The following is a 21,743-nucleotide window of genomic DNA, read 5'->3' on the forward strand; positions in this document are numbered from 1 at the left end:
GTAATTTTGGCACACGAGAAAACGAAAAAACTAAACTTGCAATACCACAATAAAAAAAGAGAACACGAACCTGAACTCGAAACAGATGTGTCACATACAATAGAACTCAGGGCATTAAACAAAAAACCAAACCGCGGTATTTACCGATCAGAGTTGTCGAAGATAAAGGCAGAACATTCACAGATGACTCTGGCCGGCAAGTACACAAAGAAAATATTAAACGCATCTAACCTATACTCTATTTCAGGCAAACAAGATAAAACAAGATAACCTATATTCTATTTCAGGCAAACAAGATAAAACACCCACAAGGATCAATCCATTCAAATCCACGACATCAGTAACAACGCAGGAGCGTTGCTTTTACAAAGGGGGGGAGGGAAGAATAATTGCCGGCTACGATAGAATTTTGCTCATCATTGATATCAAATCAAATGAAATCAAATCATTCTTTAACTCAATACACATCAACACAGAGAGCAATAAACGTGCGATTAATCTACTAGGAAGTGCCATCAAATTCATTACCGGTAATCTTGACGCAGAAGATATGAACCTAATCGAGAATAACTTGAGTGAGCTTAGAACGACAGGAATCCCGCTGATAAAACAAAATAATAGGCAGATTAGGATCAATACTAAATTCGAAAATAAGCTCAATTTAATTAACAAAGAAATTAAAAATCAACAAAACATTTTGCATAATGTTCTTAAGAAAGACGAGTATATTGTATCGGAATATCAAAAATTGTCAATAATCATGCAGATGGACACTTTCCTAGAGTCGCTCAAATCAATAGAATATGCAATAATGATGGCAAAATTAAACGTTAGGCGTCGTACACAAATTACGTAAGGCTAAAAATCTAGATTTCAGACCCCCTCCCCCCTATGTAACGATAGGTAACGTTCGATATGACTCCCCCTCCCCTAAAATTACGTAACGCTTAACAGCCTGACCCCGCTCCAAAATTTTCAATTTCAAGCATACATCACAGTTACGTAACTATCTCTGTTACGCCCCCCCCCCTTCCCCCTACGTAACGATAAGTAACGCAGACTCAACCCCCTTCCCCCCCCCCTTCATCCGTTACGTAATTTGTGTACGACGCCTTATTTGCAAGTTTATATTAAACTCGAATGAAATAGAAAACATAGCACAAGAAATTAGAAATCAGGGTCTAGAAATCAACAGTATAGAAGATGCTAGCAGCTATCTCACCACCACCGTCATCTACAAGAGATCAACAATAATCATCAGCGTAAACATCCCACAATTGCTCACCACATCATACAGAAAAGCCAACATCTACCCGTTACCCCTCTCTAATCAATATCATCAACGAAGTCGAAATTTTAGGCATTAAATCAGAATGCCAAGAAAGCCATAAAATCACAATCTGTGAAAGAAGACAATTGGTCGATATCAGCGATGATACATGTGAAGCACCATTATTGCGAGGTCATCATGGAAAACGCAATCTATTTGAAAGACCTCCAACATCAGAAATAAAAACGATAGCCCCAGGCACATTGTTGGATCCTACTGGATCAGTTGGAGCCCCGTCACTTCGGCATCGTAGCGCTGCAGGAACTTTGTCGGAAAGGAGAAACTGTACGGAGGATGTGTGGCCGCAGGGCCCAGTACTACCAGAGCGGCGGCACAACAAATAAGCGGGGTACCGGCTTTATTGTGTTGGGCAAGATGCAAAGTCGTGTGATCAAGTGGCAGGCGATCAGCGACAGGATGTGTGTATTGAGAATTAAAGGCCGGTTCTACAATTACTCCATCATCAATGTGCACTGCCCGCATGAAGGAAGACCCGATGGCGAAAAGGAAGCCTTCTACGCGCAGCTGGAGGACGTCTACGACGGCTGCTCGCAGCGGGACATCAAGATCGTCATCGGGGATATGAACGCTCAAATCGGAAGGGAAGACTTGTATAAACCGGTGATCGGACACGAAAGTCTGCACACCGAAACGAACAACAACGGCCAAAGATGTGTCAACTTTGCAGCTTCCCGAGGAATGGTAGTCCGAAGTACATTTTTCCCCCGCAAGGACATCCACAAAGCCATTTGGAAATCACCTGACCAACAAACAACGAACCAAATTGACCATGTGCTCATTGAAGGACGATTTTTCTCGGACATCACCAACATACGCACCTACCGAGGTGCGGACATTGACTCGGACCACTACTTAGTGGCGGTTTGTATGCGCTCAAAACTGTCGACTGTCTACCAGTCACGACGGAGCCGATCCCCGCGGCTCGACATCAAGCAGCTACGGGACCCGCAAGCTGCCGAAGTCTACGCACAACAGCTTGAAGCGGCACTACCCACGGCAGAGGAGCTCGGCGCAGCTTCTCTCGAGGATGGCTGGACCATGATCCGCACGGCCATTAGGGAATCCGCGACAACGACACTAAGAACAGAGGCGCCGAGTGGCAGAAACGAGTGGTATGATGGGGAATGCCAGGTAGCGGTGTCAGAGAAAAACCGGACCTGGGTAAATTACCTGAGGGTAAGGACGAGAGAGAACCTGGTCAAATACAGACGAGCAAGGAACGACATGACCATGATCCTGAGACGTAAAAAGCGCCAGCAAGAGGATCGTGACCATGAAGAGCTAGAAGAGCTGTTCACTGCTAATGAGACGCGAAAGTTTTACGAAAAGGTTAACCAATCTCGTAAAGGCTATGTGCCGCGAGCCGACTTTTGCAAGGATATGGAAGGTAACCTCATCACGAACGACAGCGAGGTGGTCGACAGGTGGAAGCAGCACTTCGATGAACATCTGAATGGCGATGCAACAAACAGAAGCGGAACTGGAACGGACCTGGGAGTGCCAGCAGTAGATGGCCGGGTATTAGCCCCCGATCTCCACGAAATTCAGCGGGAGATTGGGAGGCTGAAGAACAACAAAGCCACCGGCAAAGACGGCCTGCCGGGCGAGCTCTACAAACATGGTGAAGAAACGCTTGCTAGAGCACTACACTGGGTCATTTCCAAGATCTGGGAAGAGGAAAAACTGCCGGAAGAGTGGATGGAGGGAGTCGTCTGCCCCATCTATAAGAAGGGCGACGAGCTGGAGTGCTGCAATTGTCGTGGCATTACGCTTGTCAACGCTGCATATAAAATACTCTTCCAAGTTCTATTCCAACGTCTAACACCTTTAACAAGAAGGTTCGTGGGGCAGTACCAGGCGGGTTTCATGGGAGCCCGCGCAACCACGGACCAAATTTTTTCAATCCGACAGATTTTGCAAAAATGTCGTGAGTACAACGTGTCCACGCATCACATTTTTATCGACTTCAAAGCAGCCTATGATACAGTTGATCGAGAACAGCTATGGCAGATCATGCACGAGAACGAGGATATCTTCCCGGATAAACTGACGCGGCTGATCAAAGCTACCTTGAACCGTGTGATGTGTTACGTGCGTGTCTCGGGGATGCTCTCGAGTCCCTTCGAGGCATGCCGAGGATTGAGACAAGGTGATAGACTCTCTTGTTTGCTTTTCAACATCGCCCTCGAAGGTGTTATACGAAGAGCTGGCATCGACACGAGTGGTACGATTTTTACGAAACGGGTTCAGCTTAACGGCTTCGCTGATGACTTCGACATAATAGCACGAAACTTTGCGACGGTGGAGGAAACCTACACCAGACTGAAAGCGGAAGCTAAGCGCATTGGACTGCTGATCAATGCGTCGAAAACTAAGTATATGAAGGGAAGAGGCTCCAAGGAGAACAATGTCAGCCTCCCACCCCGGATCACCGTAGACGGCGATGAGCTTGAGGTGGTAGACGAGTTCGTGTACTTAGGATCGCTGGTGACCGCTGACAACAACACCAGCAAGGAGATCCGGAGACGCATTCAAGCGGGAAATCGTGCCTACTTTGCACTTCGTAAGACAATGAGATCCAATCGAGTGCGCCGCCGTACAAAGTTGAAACTGTACAAAACACTAGTTAGACCGGTAGTCCTCTATGGGCTAGAGACGACAACACTGCTCTCAGAGGACCTCAACGCCCTTGGAGTTTTCGAACGGAAGGTGCTGCGAACCATCTACGATGGAGTACAGACTGAAGACGGAGAATGGCGTAGACGCATGAACCATGAGCTGCACGCGCTGCTAGGAGAGATCCCCATTGCACATCTGATCAAAGTTAACAGATTGTGATGGGCCGGACACGTCGCAAGGATGCCGGACGACAACCGGGTTAAAACGACCCTTTTCAGTAACCCCTCCGGCACCAGAAACAGAGGAGCACAGCGTACACGATGGCTTGATCAGATTGAAAGTGACCTACGAGTGATAAGACGCCTGGGAGCATGGCGCCATACAGCCCAGAACCGAGTTGAATGGAGACGACTTCTTGATACAGCACGAGCCACCCCGGCTCTAGCCTGCTAGGTAAGGTAAGTAAGCCGTGTCAAATAAATGTTGTGAAAAAAAAAAAACAAAATATGTGCGTGAACCCGACAAGTAAAGTGATTTGAAATGCCGCTTGAACGTACTCCGGCCAAATCGAATCCGGAAGACACTGAAGTGCACCGAACACCGAAGAAAGTGTAAAAGAAGAAGACTGTCTGGGATTCCCGGAGGGGAAACTAAAACCGGGATCTTCCAGCAAAAGTGAGAAACAGAACAAGAGTAGGAAAAAGGCAATGGATAAGAAGATTAGTGTGCTGTTTCGGCAGCGTCTCGCGGCTGTGCAAAAAGTGAAACGTATTGGGGATATGGTGCAGTCGAGTGCGGTTGTGTTGCTCTCGAAACTGAAAGTGTACTCGAAAAATATCGATGCTGCGTACACAGAGTTCAACGAATTCCGCAACAAGCTGGCTGAAATCTTATCCGAAGATGATCTGGATGAGCATGACGAAGCGTACAATGAATTCGAAGAATCTACCATGACGTGGCAGCTAAAGTGTAAGAAAGGATTATGGCTGCTACGAAAAAGGAAACAGTATTTGCTAACCCATCTCCCAGCCAAGTGGTTGTCCAGCAGCAGCCGTTGAAAGCGCCGATTCCAACTTCCGACGGTCGATATGAGAACTGGCCGAAGTTCAAAGCGATTTTCCAAGACATCGTGGCCAGGTCGAACGATACCAACGCCATCAAGTTGTACCGACTCGACCAGGCTCTCGTTGGTGCAGCTGGTTGATGAATACACCCGGCATGTCGAAAGTCTACGCTACTTGGAACAAGATCTTCATGGTGTGTCGGAGCTAATAGTTATTGCTAGCCTCATCGTTGGATCCAGTCACGAGAAAACATTGGGAAGCGACCATCGTACGAGGAGTGCTGCCAAAATACAACGGCATAATTGCCTTTCTCAAAAAGCAGTGTGATATTCTTGAAAACTGTGAAACATCCAATCAATTAGCATCGCCGCGTGAAAGGCAACCGAGTGTGAAAACCGTCGTCCAGCCGAGAAGTAATACGAAGATCCTAGCCGCCTTGAGCAACAGTGGTAATGCTTCCAGCGAAGAGTGTGACATTTGTGGTGAGTCGCATAAAAACTTCCAGTGTGGATTGCTGAAAAATTTAAGTGTCTCCGAACGAGTGGAGAAAGCCCGTTCCTTAGGATTGTGCTTCAACTGCCCAAGGAAGGGTCATCGATTGTGTGATTGTCCGTCAGACAGAAAGTGCATGAAGTGTCGTCAGCGCCACCATATTCAACTGCATGATGATGCAAGAGTGAAACCGGACCAAACCGACAGCAAGAAGAAGGAAGTTCCTGATAAACCGGTCCCTGTATCGACATCAGTCAATTTTGAAGCCCAAGCTGGCCTATCCAGTGGTTCAGCGAGTACCGTCACATCGACCTGCTCCGTTCAAGCTGCTTCGACCAAGAAAAACGTTCTTCTGGTTAACGTTTTCGATCGCCGAAGTAAGCCCTATCTTTGTCGAATTCTCCTAGATTGTGGATTTCTAGTGAATCTAATAACGAAGAGCATGGCCGATGCTATCGCGATAAGGATTCTAAATGCGAATGTGAAGATCTCTGGTGTGAACAATCGTACAACGAGCAGCTTGGAAAAAACAGTCGTCAAAATCCACTCACGCTACAGTGACTACCAAGCAACCGTGGAATGTATTATTACTCCTACAGTGACTGGTCCCATCCCAAACACCGAGATCGATTGGCATATTCCTCCCGGATTCCAGCTAGCGGACCCCGAGTTCAATTGTCCCCAAGATATAGATATGCTCATTGGTAACGGTTTGTTCTTCAAGCTTCTCAAGTCCGGTCAGTACCGATTGGCAGAACATCTTCCAGAGTTGCGAGACTCGCTGGGTGTTCACAGGTGAATACGAAGAAGTTGGAAACCACGGTCCATCCTATTCCCACACGGTCACCGTAGAAGATGTGTACGATGCTGTCCAGCGATTTTGGCAGATTGAAGAAGTCTCTGACCAAGAAGCCAAATCTACCGAAGCAGAAGAATGTGAGAGACATTTCCTCTCCACCCACAAGCGTACGAAGGAAGGGCGATTTGTGGTGCAGCTTCCCTTAAAAGAAAATGCCAACCAGCTGAGCGATTGCCGATCACTGGCTTTGAAACGTTTCTACTTACTCGAGCAACGTTTCGCTCGAGATCCGTGTCTGCCTGAACAGTATGTGGATTTCATCAGGGAGTATGAACGTTTGGGTCACTGCAAGCAAATAGATGAACGTAAAGATCCTCCTAACATGCTTAAGTGCTACCTACCACACCACGCTGTCATCCGTCCAGACAGCTCTTCAACGAAGTGTCGAGTTGTTTTCGATGCTTCCTCCAAACCGTTCAGAAGTTGGGTCACTTTCAACGATGTGCTCAAGGTAGGTGGTAATGCCCAATCCGATATTTTCGACATTGTCTTGAAATTCCGTAAACCGAAGTTTGCATTCACTGCTGACATAAGCAAAATGTATCGGCAAATCCTGGTTGACTCGATGCATTTGGCTCTCCAAAGAATTTTTTGGAGGGAAAACCCGGAAAAATCAATGAAAGTCTACGAATTAACCCCCGTGACATTATTATTATTTTTATTTGTCCAGTAGTATAAAGGTTGACCTTTTTAATTTAACTACTTCCGGTTGAAGGTTCGTTTTTCAAATACCTTAATTTATAATAATTAAATTTATTTTAAATTTAAACAGTCTCTCTTGAATATTGCCTCCGATGTAGAACGTTTTATTTCAGCGGGCAACATATTCCAGCTAACGATACCTCTAACGAACAAGGAGTTTCTGTAAACAGACGAGTTGTTTGGTGGGATAACAAGATTTTAAAGACGACGACCTCGCATGGACATCAGTTTCCGGTGTGCACGTTGTCATTAGCCGCTTTATAAATATACAAAAACGGTGCGCATAAAGTTTTTGCAGTGGGCATTCAATGAGATTCTGATGCAAATGACTTACTCTCGAATAACGATTTAAGCCGTACACAAATTTTACACAGCAGTTCAGGGCAACGCGTAGTTTTCGCAGTTCACCAGCACCGGGATTGATGTGAGCCACATCTCCAAATAGGAAATGAGGGAGGATCAAACTTTTAAACAGTTTCAGACGGTACTTACTGGAGAAGACGTGGCACAGCTATGTAGTGTTCGTAATCCAGCATAAATTTTTCCGCATTGTTGTCGTATAAGCCCATCCCATTCAAGACTGTTTTGGAAAAAGTAGCCCAGGTTACTAGCATTCTCCGTCCATCGAATCACTCCTCCATCCATAATGACGTCTGGCACTAAATTGTGTGGAGCAGCATTTCGTGATCTGGTTTTGATCAGCAGTGGTTTACTTTTACTTTGATTGACGAATAATCCGTTCCGTTGAGACCATTGTGTAATCCTTGCTAGGTCATCGTTTACCAATTCAACCATTTCACTTGGTCCAAGACCCAATCGGCTTATGTACAGTTGTACATCATCAACATACAATTGTATGGTGCAGTGCTTTAGGACATTAGGCAAATCGTTAATGAAGCAGCAAAATAGCAATGGACCAAGAACTGATCCTTGTGGCACTCCCGAAGTAATTACAGAGCTGTTGGATCGGCGATCTCCACAAAAAATGGTTTGCTTTCTATCAGTTAGATACGAGTTCAGCAGATTTACGGCATCAGAATTAAAATTGAACTGTGTTTGCAGCTTTAAGCATAGTCTGAGATGATGGATTGTATCGAACGCTTTAGAGAAATCCAGCAACAACAGTATAGAACCGGCCTTTTTATCATACGCAACTGCTAGGTCATCATACACCCGAATGATAGCTGTTTTGATACCTTTACCCGAATGATAGCTGTTTTGGTGACCTTTTCGAAAACCAGCCTGAAACTCCGAGAGCAAGTTATTTTCAGTTGTATAAGAAGTAATCTGCTTCCCAATCACCCTTTCAAAAACTTTCGATAACGCGCATCACGGTGTCTCTGGTAGAAGAAACTTATCCGAAAAAAATTAGTATCGCTCTTATACTCATCATTCGAAAGCTCAAGGTGTCCCCTTTAATATGCTACTAAAATTGAAATGTTCTATCGGCGGGTCCAGAACAATTTTTTTCTCAGATATTTTTTTTGTAATTGAAAAGCTGGTGGAATGGGAACTATGTATACTTATCAAGGGATTTAGGTGCTGGGGGCCCGATCAAATAGTGTTGAAACCTTCAAGTTTTGTTTTTTCATATAATGAAACAATATTTGGCATAATCTTAGATTTTTTTAAAAGGGTAGAGTGGGGTAAAAAAGACTCGAAAATTTTGAGTCCAAAAACTGCTGAAAAGACAAAAAAAGCTTTAACTTTTTGTACGCCTAATCTATTTCTCTGAAAATTGATATGGTAATTCTATCCTATAAAAACATACAATGTCGGTTATTGAAAGTTGCTGTCGAGGTTACATAATTAGATATTTACATTTTTCTTCAAAAACATGGTGATTTTTGGAGGTTTTTTTTGTCATCAGAACTAGGTCCTACAATTAAACAATACATTTTATAAATCAACTCCAGAGCTTCTATTAGACGTATTCAAAAAGTGCACCGTTTAAAAAAAATCGATTTTTTCATAACAATTCCGAGGCATGTGCTAACTGACAAAGCCGGCTATGAGCTTCATGGTTCCGCTGATGCTTCCATGACCGCTTACGGCGCTTGCATCTACATTCGAAGTGTGCTTCAAGACGGCTCTGCCCAGCTACAACTGGTCTGTAGCAAATCGAAGGTGGCTCCTTCAGAACAATCGACGATTCCCACATTAGAATTGTGTGCAATACGTTTGCTATCACATTTGGTGCAAAAGGTGATCCGTGCCCTGAAGATGCGGTTCAAGCGTGTGGTGCTCTGGTCAGACAGTCAAATTGTGCTGGCCTGGATGCACAAATCTCCCGATCAGCTCCAAGTGTTTGTGTGAAACCGTATCATTGAAATCCGAAGTGTAACAAAGGAATATGAATGGATGTATGTGCGCTCTGAATTCAACCCTGCAGATATCGTGTCGCGTGGACAGATACCAAGTGAGTTGGTTAAGAATAAGCTATGGTGGTACGGGCCAGATTTCTTGAGTCCGCGCAATTTGAACAAGTGGTTGTAGAAGAAATTACTGACGAATAACTTCCTGAACTGAGATCTGTTGCAGCTGTAGTTCTACCTGCAACTGGAGAAGATGAGTTAAAGGTATTTTTCAAGTATAGTTCATTCAGAGAGTTACAACGTGTGATTGCTTTGGTTCTACGTTTTGTCCGTAATTGCAAGAAAAAGGATCCAGCTACCCGTGTAACGAAATCGATTCCAACAGTCCAAGAATTACGATGTGCGATGGAAATGATAGTTAAGGTGGATCAACGCCAGGAGTTCGGTAATGAGATTGCTCGAGTCGAATCGCGCAAACCTTGCCGAAGACTTGGCTCTTTGAGTCCAGTCTTAGTGAATGGTGTGCTGAGACTTGGAGGCCGTTTGGAGCTTTCCCAACTTCCATAAATGTAGTGCCAAACATCAGATTATACTACCTAACAAAAGCCCGATTACGAGGATGTTGATTCGTGCTCTACATGAGGAACATCTGCATATTGGACCAACCGGTCTGCTTCATGTTCTTCGTCGTGACTACTGGGTAATCAACGCCGGGTCGACCGTCAAAGCAATCACGAAGTCGTGTGTAAAGTGTTTCCGTGTCAAGCCAACAAATGCAACCCAGTACATGGGGAATATGCCGTCATCCCGTGTAATTCCTGCACCTCCTTTTTCCGTCACTGCTGTGGACTACGCCGGCCCGTTCCTCATCAAACAAGGTATACGGAAGGCAGCTTCAGTGAAAGGATATGTGGCAGTGTTTGTCTGCATGGTCACAAGAGCCGTGCACCTAGAGCTGGTGTCCGACATGGCGACCAGTGCATTCATTGCTGCGCTTCAAAGGTTCGTGAGTCGTCGTGGCATCATTCATCAATTGCACTCGGATAATGGGACGAACTTCCGAGGTGCCAATCATGAACTGAGCCGCCTTCACCAAATGTTCATCCAGGAACAGGAGACCAACGAAATTGGAAAAACCTGCCAAGCCAAAGGGATCGAATGGCATCTCATTCCGCCGGATGCTCCTGAGTTCGGTGGTTTTTGGGAGGCCGCTGTAAAGAGTACGAAACCCCACTTGGAACGCCGTGTAGGAAACACAACGTTGAATTTTGAGCAATTGGCTACTGTATTAGCGGAAATAGAAACGATCCTCACCTCACGTCTGCTATTCGTCAGTACTACGAATCCCGGCGGTCCAGTAGTCATCACTCCCGCTCATTATTTCATCGGTCGTCCGCCATCCCTGAACCGTCCTACGAAAATGTCCGAGCAGGTTGTTTGGATAAATGGCAGCATCTATAAAAGCTAAGAAAAGATTTTTGGAAGGCTTGGAAACGGAACTACCTGTGTAGCTTGCGGCCTAGGAAGAAAAATCAGACTTATACCCAACGTCAAACCTGGCATGATCGTCTTGGTGCAGGACAAAAACCTTCCCCCATTGCAGTGGAAGTTAGGAGTGATTACCGAGACCTACCCTGGGGTTGATGGCTTGGTGAGAGCCGTAGACGTCTACAGCGAAAAAACGACGTTCCGTCGACCGATCACAAAGTTGTCAATTTTGCCGATAGATGACAACCAGGCCTATTTCGATTCATGTCCAATTTAGAAATTAGCATTTCAACGCGGCGTTGTATGTTCCGTTCCGGAAGATGTTACGCTAAATTTGAACATTACATTTCGCAATAAGATTGAGAGCCATTTTGGCTTCTCCCATTCTCCCGTTCTCATTATATACAACTTATCTACTGCCTATCAAACTCGAGAGAGGAACAGTCCGTTCAATAATGTGAGTTTTTGCCGTTCACTAGTTTCTCTATAGAACGAACAGAATGTATCGAGATTTCGGCGCGTATAGAAGCAACTTGATATAAGTAGAATAAACTTAGTTCAGAAAAATGTGATTTGTTTAACCTTTTCCCAGCAACACAGTTCAAAGTTTTAAGTGTTATAGAATGGAATAGTCCGAACTATTCTAGCTCTTGTCTCCACTCCACTGGCGGAGTGTTCTCTGGAAGCAAAGCACCCAGCGGGGACCCTATTCCTCTAGCTTTGTTTTGTTTCCCGACACAAGGTGTGATAGTCCAGTTTGCTCGTTCCCCCGGACGGAACAAAAACTGTTAGATAAAATTAAAATTGAAACGTGCCGTGTTTCTGTGGAACTCTTGCTACAAACTGGAAACTCCTACGAACTCGGAAGATAAATTTGGTTGCCACTGACCTAGTGGCACAGATGATGAAGAGAAAACCAACAAATAGGAACGAACTAGATGTCTATCTAGGAGAGTGTAGAGCTTTTAAATATAACGTCTTTATTCGTTAGTGGTCTTTTATCGAATCGCTTTTACAATTTTATCTCTATCTGTCAACCTATGTCGACGCCTACCTCAGTTAACTTATATTTACTACAGAGAGGAAGCAATCGTTTTACCACATGATAAGTCTGTGCTAAATTGGTGGAAAGTGAGTTACAATATACATGATTTTCGTTTCATTTATGATATTGGTAATTTTATTTTCGTCATTCAGGACAATTCTGCAAGATTTCCGAACCTGTCGTTAATGGCAAGAGACGTCCTGTGTATTTCTGTGTCGAGTGTTCCACTCGAAAACAAATTTTCTTCGGGAGGGGACGTCGTCACATCACGCAGACGCAGAAATAGACTAAAGAGGAAAAGAATCCGGCAGCTACTTTCACTAAAATATTGACTCAACAAATGTTCCAAAACTATGAAAATTTTAGTACCAGCCTCTTTTGTTACTACAATTTTTCAATAAGAAAAAGAATATAATAAAAAATAGAAAAAACAAACTGCAAAATTTAGTTTGTATTGTTCTGATTTAGTCACACACTTTCCAACAGTCCATAGAAGTCTTTATGATATTTTTTTTCACTAGAATAACGCTCTCGAAAAAACTGGCAACTTTTGTTTCCGGACTTCGGACCGGACTCCGGACCGGAACCGAAACAAAGCCAATCGGACCGGAACGAGCTAGTTCTGATTTTTCACCGGACCGGAACGCGGACCTAACGTTTTCGTTCCGGTGTCGAACACTACTTATAAGGGTTTATCAAACAACGATATTGTCTGTAATTGAGTACGGGTGTTTCTGCGTCCGCTCCGCAGCGAACACACATTTGATCAAACTGGAGCGAATACAATATTGTTGTTTGCGTATCGCCTTAGGTTGCATGCAGTCGACCATACGATGAGTTTGGAGGTCTTAGCTGAAGTTCTACCATTAGGCCTGTCTTCTCGTATTCTTATCAAATGTAAGGTCTTGAACCGTTCAGTGATTGAAAATTTTGAAAGGTTAATCGAACTTAATTCTCAAACCCGTTTTACAACATTGTATTACAATCACATGTCTCAAAACATTAACCCTTCTTCGAATATTCCAAATCGTGTCAACTTATCAAATACTTTTGATTCTACTGTGTTTTTCGATACATCCATGAAAGAAGAATTTTGTGGAATCCGGGATCATTTACGCGTGCAGCATATTTTTTCTAATAAATTTCGAAACGTTAACTGCGACAATATGTTCTACACTGACGGATCGCTTCTCGATGGGTCCACTGGCTTCGGTATCTTCAATAACAATTTAACCTCGAGAATCCTGCTTCTGTTTTGTCGCAGAATTAGCTGCAATTCAGTACACCCTAGGGATTATCGAAAAAATACCCACGGATCATTATTTCATCTTTACGGACAGTCCTAGTTCCATTGCGGCTCTCCGATCGATGAAAGATGTTAAGAACTCTCCGTATTTCCTGAGTAAATACGGGAACATCTGAGTGCTTTATTCGAAAAATCTTCTCAGATTACCTTAACGTGGGTACCTTCTCACTGCTCGATATCGGGCAATGAGAAAGCGGACTCCTCGGCTAAGGTGAGCGCAACAAACGGTGAAATTTATAAAAGACCAATTGCTTTTAAAGAATTTTTTGCACTTGTACGTCAGAATACGATCATCAGATGGCAAAATTCTTGGACCAGAGGGGAACTGGGAAGGTGGTTACATTCCATTATCCCTAAGGTATCGACGAGCCCGTGGTTCAAGGGATTGGATGTAGGTCGGGATTTCATTTGGGTGATGTCCCGGCTTATGTCCAATCACTATAGATTTGACGCGCATCTCCGTCGTGTTGGGCTCGGGGAAAGTGATATCGGTGCCTGTGGTGAAGGTTATCACGACATAGAGCATGTTGTTTGGTCATGCCTTATACCGTGACGCCAGGTCTAAATTAAAAGATTCCCTTCAGGCCGAAGGTAGGCAGCCGGCTGTTCCTGTTCGTGATGTCTTGGCGAGCCGTGACCAATCCTACATGTCTCTTATATACGTTTTCCTGAAATCCATCCATGCCCCAGTCTAGTCCTATGTCCTTCCGCCTACACCCAACCAAATGACAAGAACATGTGAGGACCCCGGATCCGGAACCAGCAACCACACCCACACGATACTCTCAGGGCCCGAGAAAGACAACTCAATATGCCAGTCCGTAATATCTTGGCCCAGCAGGAGAACATATTGCTGCTACTTACCAATGGCAATGGAAAAACATCAAACATCAAACCAATGCTTTTAATGAAAAACATTCTAGCTTTAAGTTAGATTTAATTTCAACTCGTAGTCGGCAGCGAGGATAAAAAATTTGCTCTTAGTTATCAAGATACTTTAGAAAGTAAGACACCAGATATAATTGGCGCCGTTAAACATTAATTTGTGTTTGTGCCGTGTCAAATAAATGATAGATGAAAAAAACCATTTTTTCTACCTCACTTCAGGAACATCTCCTTAATCTTACAGAAGTCTTTGATGCATTACAAAAATTTAATCTTCAAGTGCAACTTGATAAGTCAGAATTCTTGAGAAAGGAAGTAACTTTTCTTGGACATGTTGTCACGTCCGAAGGAGTGAAACCAAACCCCGATAAAATTATAGCCAAAAAAAAATGGCCATTAGAAAAGTCCGGCACTGAGGTTAGAGGATTTTTAGGTACGATTGGATATTACAGGGGACTTATCAAGGACTTTGCGAAAATCGTAAAACCACTTACGACCCAACTGCGCAAGGGGGTGTAAATTAAACAACGATTTCAGCAAACCGTTTATTTTAACAACGGAAGCTAGCAATTTCGCTGTGGGTGCCGGGTGCCGTATTATCGCAAGGACCTGTAGGCAATAACAGAACCGTTGCTATCGCTTCAAGAACTATGACGAGGACAGAGGAAAAATATTCAGTAATAGCAGAGTGGCCACTCGGAATCAATTTTCGATTTCCCGGTTTTCCCGATGATATTTAATAAGATTTCTCGATGTTTTTTTTTAAACATATGAGAAAAAATCAATTCTCAGTGAGAATTTCTCACATGTTTATTTATGCCTTGCAAAAATAATGCTACAAAACTATGAAAAACATTGCTCCTTCATCGTTTTAGCTGTTCGTTGACGTTAACAAGTACCTACATAGTGATCTGTTGCACAGTTTTCACTAGAGGTGCACCGAATACTACTATATACCGAATTTTTTTTTTTTATTCGGTGAGACGAATATTCGACCGATTATCTGGCTGAACAAATCGTTGATCGTACACTGAAAATATTTTTTCGTTATTCTATGCACGCACGTTTCGTAAACATGGAATTCGTAGATTGTACGGTACTTTTGTTGATTGTATAGAATATTCGCATTGCAAGTTATCGAATAGAATTGCAACATTACGCATAATTTGTACCATTCACGAATGTACCCTCGTACGAACGTGGATAACAACGAATAAAAAACCTAAATTAATCCACCTATCGGTGAGACCCAGCTTCGAACTTATAATTTGTTAAAATAGATTTACTACAACACTTAAAAAAAATTGTATAACAATTCCTCAAACCATTCCCCAGAAAATAAACCGCCGAAGCTTTTTCCCCAGAAAACAAAATCCCAGAATGTACCAATCACCAGAAAACTGCTACCCAGAAAGTACTAATCCCCAGAAAGTTATTATCCGGAATGAACCAATGCCCAGAAAACTATTTCCCAGAAAATACCGTTTTCCAGAAAACTGTTATCCTGAAACGAAGAAATATGCATTCTTATTTTTTAACATGCAAAAGCTGTTAAAACTGAGTTTTTGTATATCTGAAGTGTATACATATGTGCTTAATCATAGAAAACTGAGAATCGAGCTGAAAGCCTGAGAAGTTTTGTGTTTTGCGATTCTATCATTTGAATCAACTTATTGTCAACTAATACATTTGTTTTTTTCATGGAGTAAATAAGTAAGCGCTTGACACCAGGCCTTAGTCATAAAATCAGAGAACTTTCAGTAATCATTTTTGACTGATGGAACATCACAAGTCGATCACAAAAACACAGTAGGGTCATTCCATGTCAAGTGTCCGAGGAAATGCATCGACCATCTCCGATTTCGACCAAAATTTGTGAGTCGATGTATTTTGGGCCGGAACTTATAAGTACAAAGTATTGTACCGACTGGTGGCCCCTCGGCCAACGGGACTGCCTCCACTTTTTGCGAATTTAGCTAAACACCTTTTTTTTGTGAATATCTCGGGACCCTGAAGAGCGTTCGGAGATTTGTTTGAACATGTGGTCTTGATTGTAAATATGCAAAATTATGAAATGAAATCTGAAATCAGAATTTTTTTCACGTTATTAACAATGTCACAAGTTGGTTTCAAAATTCGAATCATGGACAAAAGTGTACATTTAACAAAAAACAGTTTGAATTCAAATACGAAAAGTGTAATCGAAACTGTCCTGTAACTTTCCGTGAAAATGATTCTAGAACGGGATTTTTGCGTTACATCATTAACGAATGCTCCTCTAAGGAACATCTCTTCGATAACAAAAACGCCTGCTAGGATACCATTAAGATAGCAGCAATTTATGTAGAAGCGCTTTCGTGCGTATACAAAATCCAAAATCTTGCAATTTTGAAAATGCTGTATCTCTGAAACGCTACATTTTGTTTTTGCTGATAAGTGATTCCTATGTAAAATCGTCTGCTAAACAGATTGGCGTGGTCAAAATCAAAATCGAAGGGGGAGGGGGGATTTTGATTAAATTGCAAATTAACTTTTGAATCGAAAAAAAATTAATGTTGGCAACACTGCAGGAAAAAATTGACCACGTAGTTCGATTCTACATCTCAAACCCTTCAAAATGATATGCCAATATCACCTGTAGCTCTTCAGGGTCCCGAGATATTCACAAAATAAAAAAGGTGTTTTGCTAAATTCGCAAAAAGTGGAGGCAGTCCCGTTGGCCGAGGAGTCCACCAATCGGTACAATACTTTGTACTTATAAGTTCCGGCCCAAAATACATCGACTCACAAATTTTGATCGAAATCGGAGATGGTCGATGCATTTCCTCGGACACTTGACATGGAATGACCCAGTAGCGAATTGATTTTTGAGACTCCTTGACCAGAAATCTAAAATACCCCTTCTTATCTTAATTCGGCTAGTTTATATGGAGGGGAGCCCCCTGCAGAAATTACCTCTGTATAGGTTCGTTCGTTTTTCTGGGTTGATGCAACATCCACTAGTATATATCAAACGAGCGAAAGGGAATCCGGTTACAATTCCGGAGCTTGTTGAGTATACGTTTGCATTGGCGTGCACACCGGAAACTGTAGTGCTTTTGTAATCATGGCAACATGAATCCATTCCTTCGAGAAGTCAACAAGAGATATCGGAAGAGTTTTCTTTTCTGTTTAACAGTCATACTAGCCATGGAAGTCTTTCATAGAGAGATATGGTTGGACAGGCTGGTAGAGCATGGTATTAAATTGCTGTGTCGATATTCTCTTCTTTAGCCTTGAAAATCAAAGACTGGGTTTAGGTTTAGAGTCTCTAGTCGATAGATCAATGTAGGTAAGGGAAGTCGGAAAATTAGATCCGTAACTTCGGGATAAGGATTGACTCTGAAGACTGGGATGACTCGGGCTACAAGGCTGCCGGGTAGGGGGTCTGCGCGTGCTCCCGGTTCGCGCGGGTGTCACGCCGTGGACCTGCCGGCGCTTCTGCCTCAACGCACTCCGGGGCGTCCGACCGTGTGGTGGTGTGGGCCACCCGTTCGTCCGCTCGCCCGTCGCGCCCGGGTTTATACGCTTCCCGGCTTGGGCTGCAGTCATCGATAAACAGTCAATTCAAAACTGGCACGGCTGAAGGAATCCGACTATCTAATTAAAACAAAGTGGCCAAATACCGATCGTTTATAGTGTTTTTTCTCAAAAACCTAAAGCTTGATATGTTGAATCAAGGTTTCGTTATCGTTTTTAATTTAGCCTGTGTCTCTGAAAGGGTGCTTACCCCACGGTTTCCCTCGATAAATCCTGAACAAATGTCCCTTACTGTCCCAAAAAGTATGATGAATTTATGATCTTTTGAGAAAGGTTCGATCAAATTCGGTTTAGATCTTGCGGAACGGCAGGTAATTTTTTTTTTTCATTTTTCCGGCTCTGGAGTCAGGTACGCACGTGTTAATTAAAAATGTCAAATAATTTGGAAAGTTAACAATATAATAACTGAATACTAATGTTTTTTTCTGGTTACGCATTCTGGGGAACGGTTTAGAATTCTGGTAACTAATATATTCTGGGATTCGGTATTCTGGAGAATGGTTCATTCTGGGGAAAATCCTTCGACACTTTATTTTCTGGGGAATGGTTTTCTAGGAAAAGTCGGACAACCCTTAAAAAATACACCTTGATTATTTCTGCTGGATTTGTTATTCATTCTAAACAACAAATTTTTGAAAGCCAACAGCACAACTATACCGAACATTTAAAATTTAACATATCATCGGCTTCGTGCAACACTGGCACACTTCAAAATTTTGCATTTTTGAGTTTTTGATGGCAAACGATGCCAAATACTGTTAAGTTTCATCACACGAAATTCCATTTCAAAAATTACAAAAATTCCAGAGTTATGAGTAGAAGTGCCTTTGCTGCACAAATCGAAATTTCTCCAAAAAGTTAGTAAAACTAGGGTTTTAACTTGGACAACGTGAGCACGTAATATGTGCATAATAGACCCAAAGGTGTTAAATAAGGATTGGTAATCTTAAACTTTAAAGTTTTCTTGAAAATCAAAAAATTAAATTTCGACGCAAATTTTCAAACGCGTTTTTCTCGAAACTATGTTTTATGAGTTGTGCCAGTGTTGCACGAAACCGACGATATGAATATAAATTAACACATATACATGCGAATAACATTAAATTCTTTCAACTATATGATGCGATTTTGTTTTTGATTGTGGTATAATCGATTTGTATTCATATGCTGCCTATAAATATTCAGATTCTTTAAGTCAACGTTAGTCAGTAGATTTCAAATAATGTATAATTAAATGTTGTTTCTAATACGTTAATTTGAATGATCTTATCAGTGAAATTGAAATTCTTTAACGCAGTTGATATTACTGATCGTTTCTGAGAGGCATCCAATGAATGGCCCAATACCAATCAACAGGGGTTCTTGAAACCTGGATTATACCCAGTGGCCAGAATCCGACCTAAAACCCAATTTTCAATCCAGATGACCACTTCTGGTTGCCTGATAATCATAAAATCATAAAATCCATCATAAAATGGCCGGATTGCCTAATCTGGGTATTTCTATGGCGAAGATGGCGACAGTTTCCGATCAACAGCCTAAAGTGACAAATATCATCCAATACGATTTGAAGAAGCGGTATGATACCCTGAGGCTAGAAATCATCTTCAGACGCCATTTTAAATTTCTAGGCAGTAGCTTCCGGTTTCTATCAGTCTAAAAGGGACAAACATTACCCAATGTGAGTTTTTCAGTACACGGGATGATGCTCAGAGACAAGGAATCAACTTCATACTTCATTTTGAAATCCGAATTTGCGACACCTGTTTTCTTTAAATAAGTCGTGTAATCTTTGAAAGAAGAGATTTTCAATATTTTTACAATTTAACACATAATGGATAAAATAAAAGTCCGATTACACTGGTCAACACAAGTGTTGCCCCGAAGGTCAAACTAAGAAAAAATGAAAAATTATAGCTTTTCCTGAGATATTTTTTTCTTTCTAGGGCAATTATTATGAGCTTTAGAGCAGCATTTTTTTCGATTTTGTCAACCAGTGTTATAATCAAATTAAATGGGTACCAATAAAGCAAATAAACCTTCAATTGAAAACTAAGATCAAGCACGTTAAGCGCTACATGCGACTTACTGGAAGATATATATGACTCTCTTTATAACAAAAAGCTGGCGGGAGCGGTTTTCATCGACCTGAAAAAGGCGTTCGATACAATAAATCATGCACTTCTTATTAGAAAGCTTGAGTTTTTTGGTTTTAGAGGAGTTTCAAAATCTCTAATTGGAAGTTATCTCACTGATCGCCTGCATTTTGTTGCATTGGGAAGCAGTGCTGAACGGTTCATTAGAACCGGTGTACCGCAGGGTAGCAACCTTGACCCGATTCTTTTTCTTTTGTTCATCAACGATATCTGCAAACTGAATTTGGAAGGTAGTCTCTGTTTGTTTGCTGACGATACATCGATCTTCTACAAAGGTAGGCAGATGGAACAAGACCTAGTTGTTTTGCACGATTACTTCAGATCCAAAACTTGCGGAAAACAAAATATATGTTTATGCACTCGCCACGGAGACGGATCACACCTCATTTACCGCTTAAAATTCAAGGACAAGAAGTCGAAGAAGTTCGAGAATATGTTTTCCTGGGGCTTACACTTGACTCTACTCTAAGTTGGTCCGCCCACATCCATCGATTAAAGATGAAGCTGAGCTCCCTGTGTGGTGTTTTGCGTAAAGTGACCTCGTTTATTCTGCAAAAATGGCTGTTGAAGTTGTATTTTTCGTTAATCCACTCCCGGCTGCAATATTTGGTTGCTATTTGGGGTTCAGCCTGCAAATCGAATCTGCGCGAACTTCAGGTCATTCAAAACCGTTGTTTGAAGACCGTTTTAAGGAAACCTTACTGGTCCCCAACAGTTCAACTGAACTCCGGTGAAAAGGACGTGATCTTGCCTATAAAAGCTTTGCACGAGTTCCAGACACTGACCTACGTCCACAAGCTAATCATGGATCCATCGTTGCATCACAACATTGTCGTAAGGATTCAATACAGTCGTGCATCAAGGCAAACCGGAAATTTCTTGCTGGCCAGACCGAATACCATGATGGGACGAAGAAAGCTAACATACAATGGTTTCAAGAACCATAACGCTTTGCCGCAAGTGTGTAAATCTGCTAGCAACCTGAACTCCTTCAAAACTATGCTGAGAAAACACATCAAGCTGAAAATTGACCAATATTTGATGCGCAACAGTACTGTCTCTGATATGACTGGTCTAAACTAATAAACTTTGTTCGAACACTAACTGTCCTGTACCTCGTCGTCTCCAGTAGCTTAATCTCAGCCTTTGGTCATTAGCATCTACTACCAATCTTTGTCAACGCCTCCGCTATTACCGATTCCACCACTGCTACCGCTACCTCCACTGCCACCGCTACCCTCGCTGTCACCACTACCTCCGCTGTCATCGCTACCACCACAACTGTTTTAAAAAAAATATCATCATTATCTAGTTGTCAGTTACTTTATGTTAAAATCTTAGAGTAACTTTTCTCGTGCTCCCTTGAAAGAGAATCATTCTCTCTGGGAGCACTTTACGTCGTAATTTAAAAATCCACAGAGCCTAGCCCCCTCACGGCATGAAGATTGCCGGGGTAGGTGAAATTTTCTCAGCAACTTGTTGAGAAGTGCGTCAACTCTATATATATAAAAAAAAAGATTGTTGAAATCAGGGATGCCATCTTCGGCAAAACGAGTGAATTTGATAAAGTTTTCTAAACACGTTTCTTTTCATAACCTTTGAACTACATGTTCAATCATCATAAAATGTGTTATTTAGGGGTTTTAAAGACAGCCCGTTCATTTGATACCTATTTTGTTCAAATCGGTTGTGTAGTTTCTGAGATAATGGAGTTTTATAACTTTTACATTTTGATACATAACAGACAAAGTTACAGTCTGATTATAATAAAATTCAATAGGGTTTTATCGGGCAACTAGACCTCTCTATTGCAACTTATTTTGTGAAAACCGGTCCATCCATCTTTGAGAAAAGTGGGTGAGTTCAAACAGTCTTAGAAACA

The 21,743-nt window shown here is 42.3% G+C and overlaps 1 protein-coding gene across 1 annotated transcript; it reads left to right on the forward strand.

The window, feature by feature from the left end:
• Window positions 1–5,058: 5,058 nt before the first annotated feature.
• Window positions 5,059–9,969, forward strand: LOC129716973 (uncharacterized). Its single transcript, XM_055666817.1, has 5 exons — window positions 5,059–5,302; window positions 5,397–5,903; window positions 5,949–6,263; window positions 6,322–6,836; window positions 9,745–9,969. The coding sequence occupies exons 1-5, from the start codon at window positions 5,059–5,061 to the stop codon at window positions 9,967–9,969; spliced, it is 1,806 nt and encodes a 601-aa protein (XP_055522792.1).
• The last annotated feature ends 11,774 nt before the right edge of the window (window positions 9,970–21,743 follow it).

The sequence above is a fragment of the Wyeomyia smithii genome, chromosome 1 (genome assembly GCF_029784165.1).
Source record: "Wyeomyia smithii strain HCP4-BCI-WySm-NY-G18 chromosome 1, ASM2978416v1, whole genome shotgun sequence".
NCBI lineage: Eukaryota > Metazoa > Arthropoda > Insecta > Diptera > Culicidae > Wyeomyia > Wyeomyia smithii.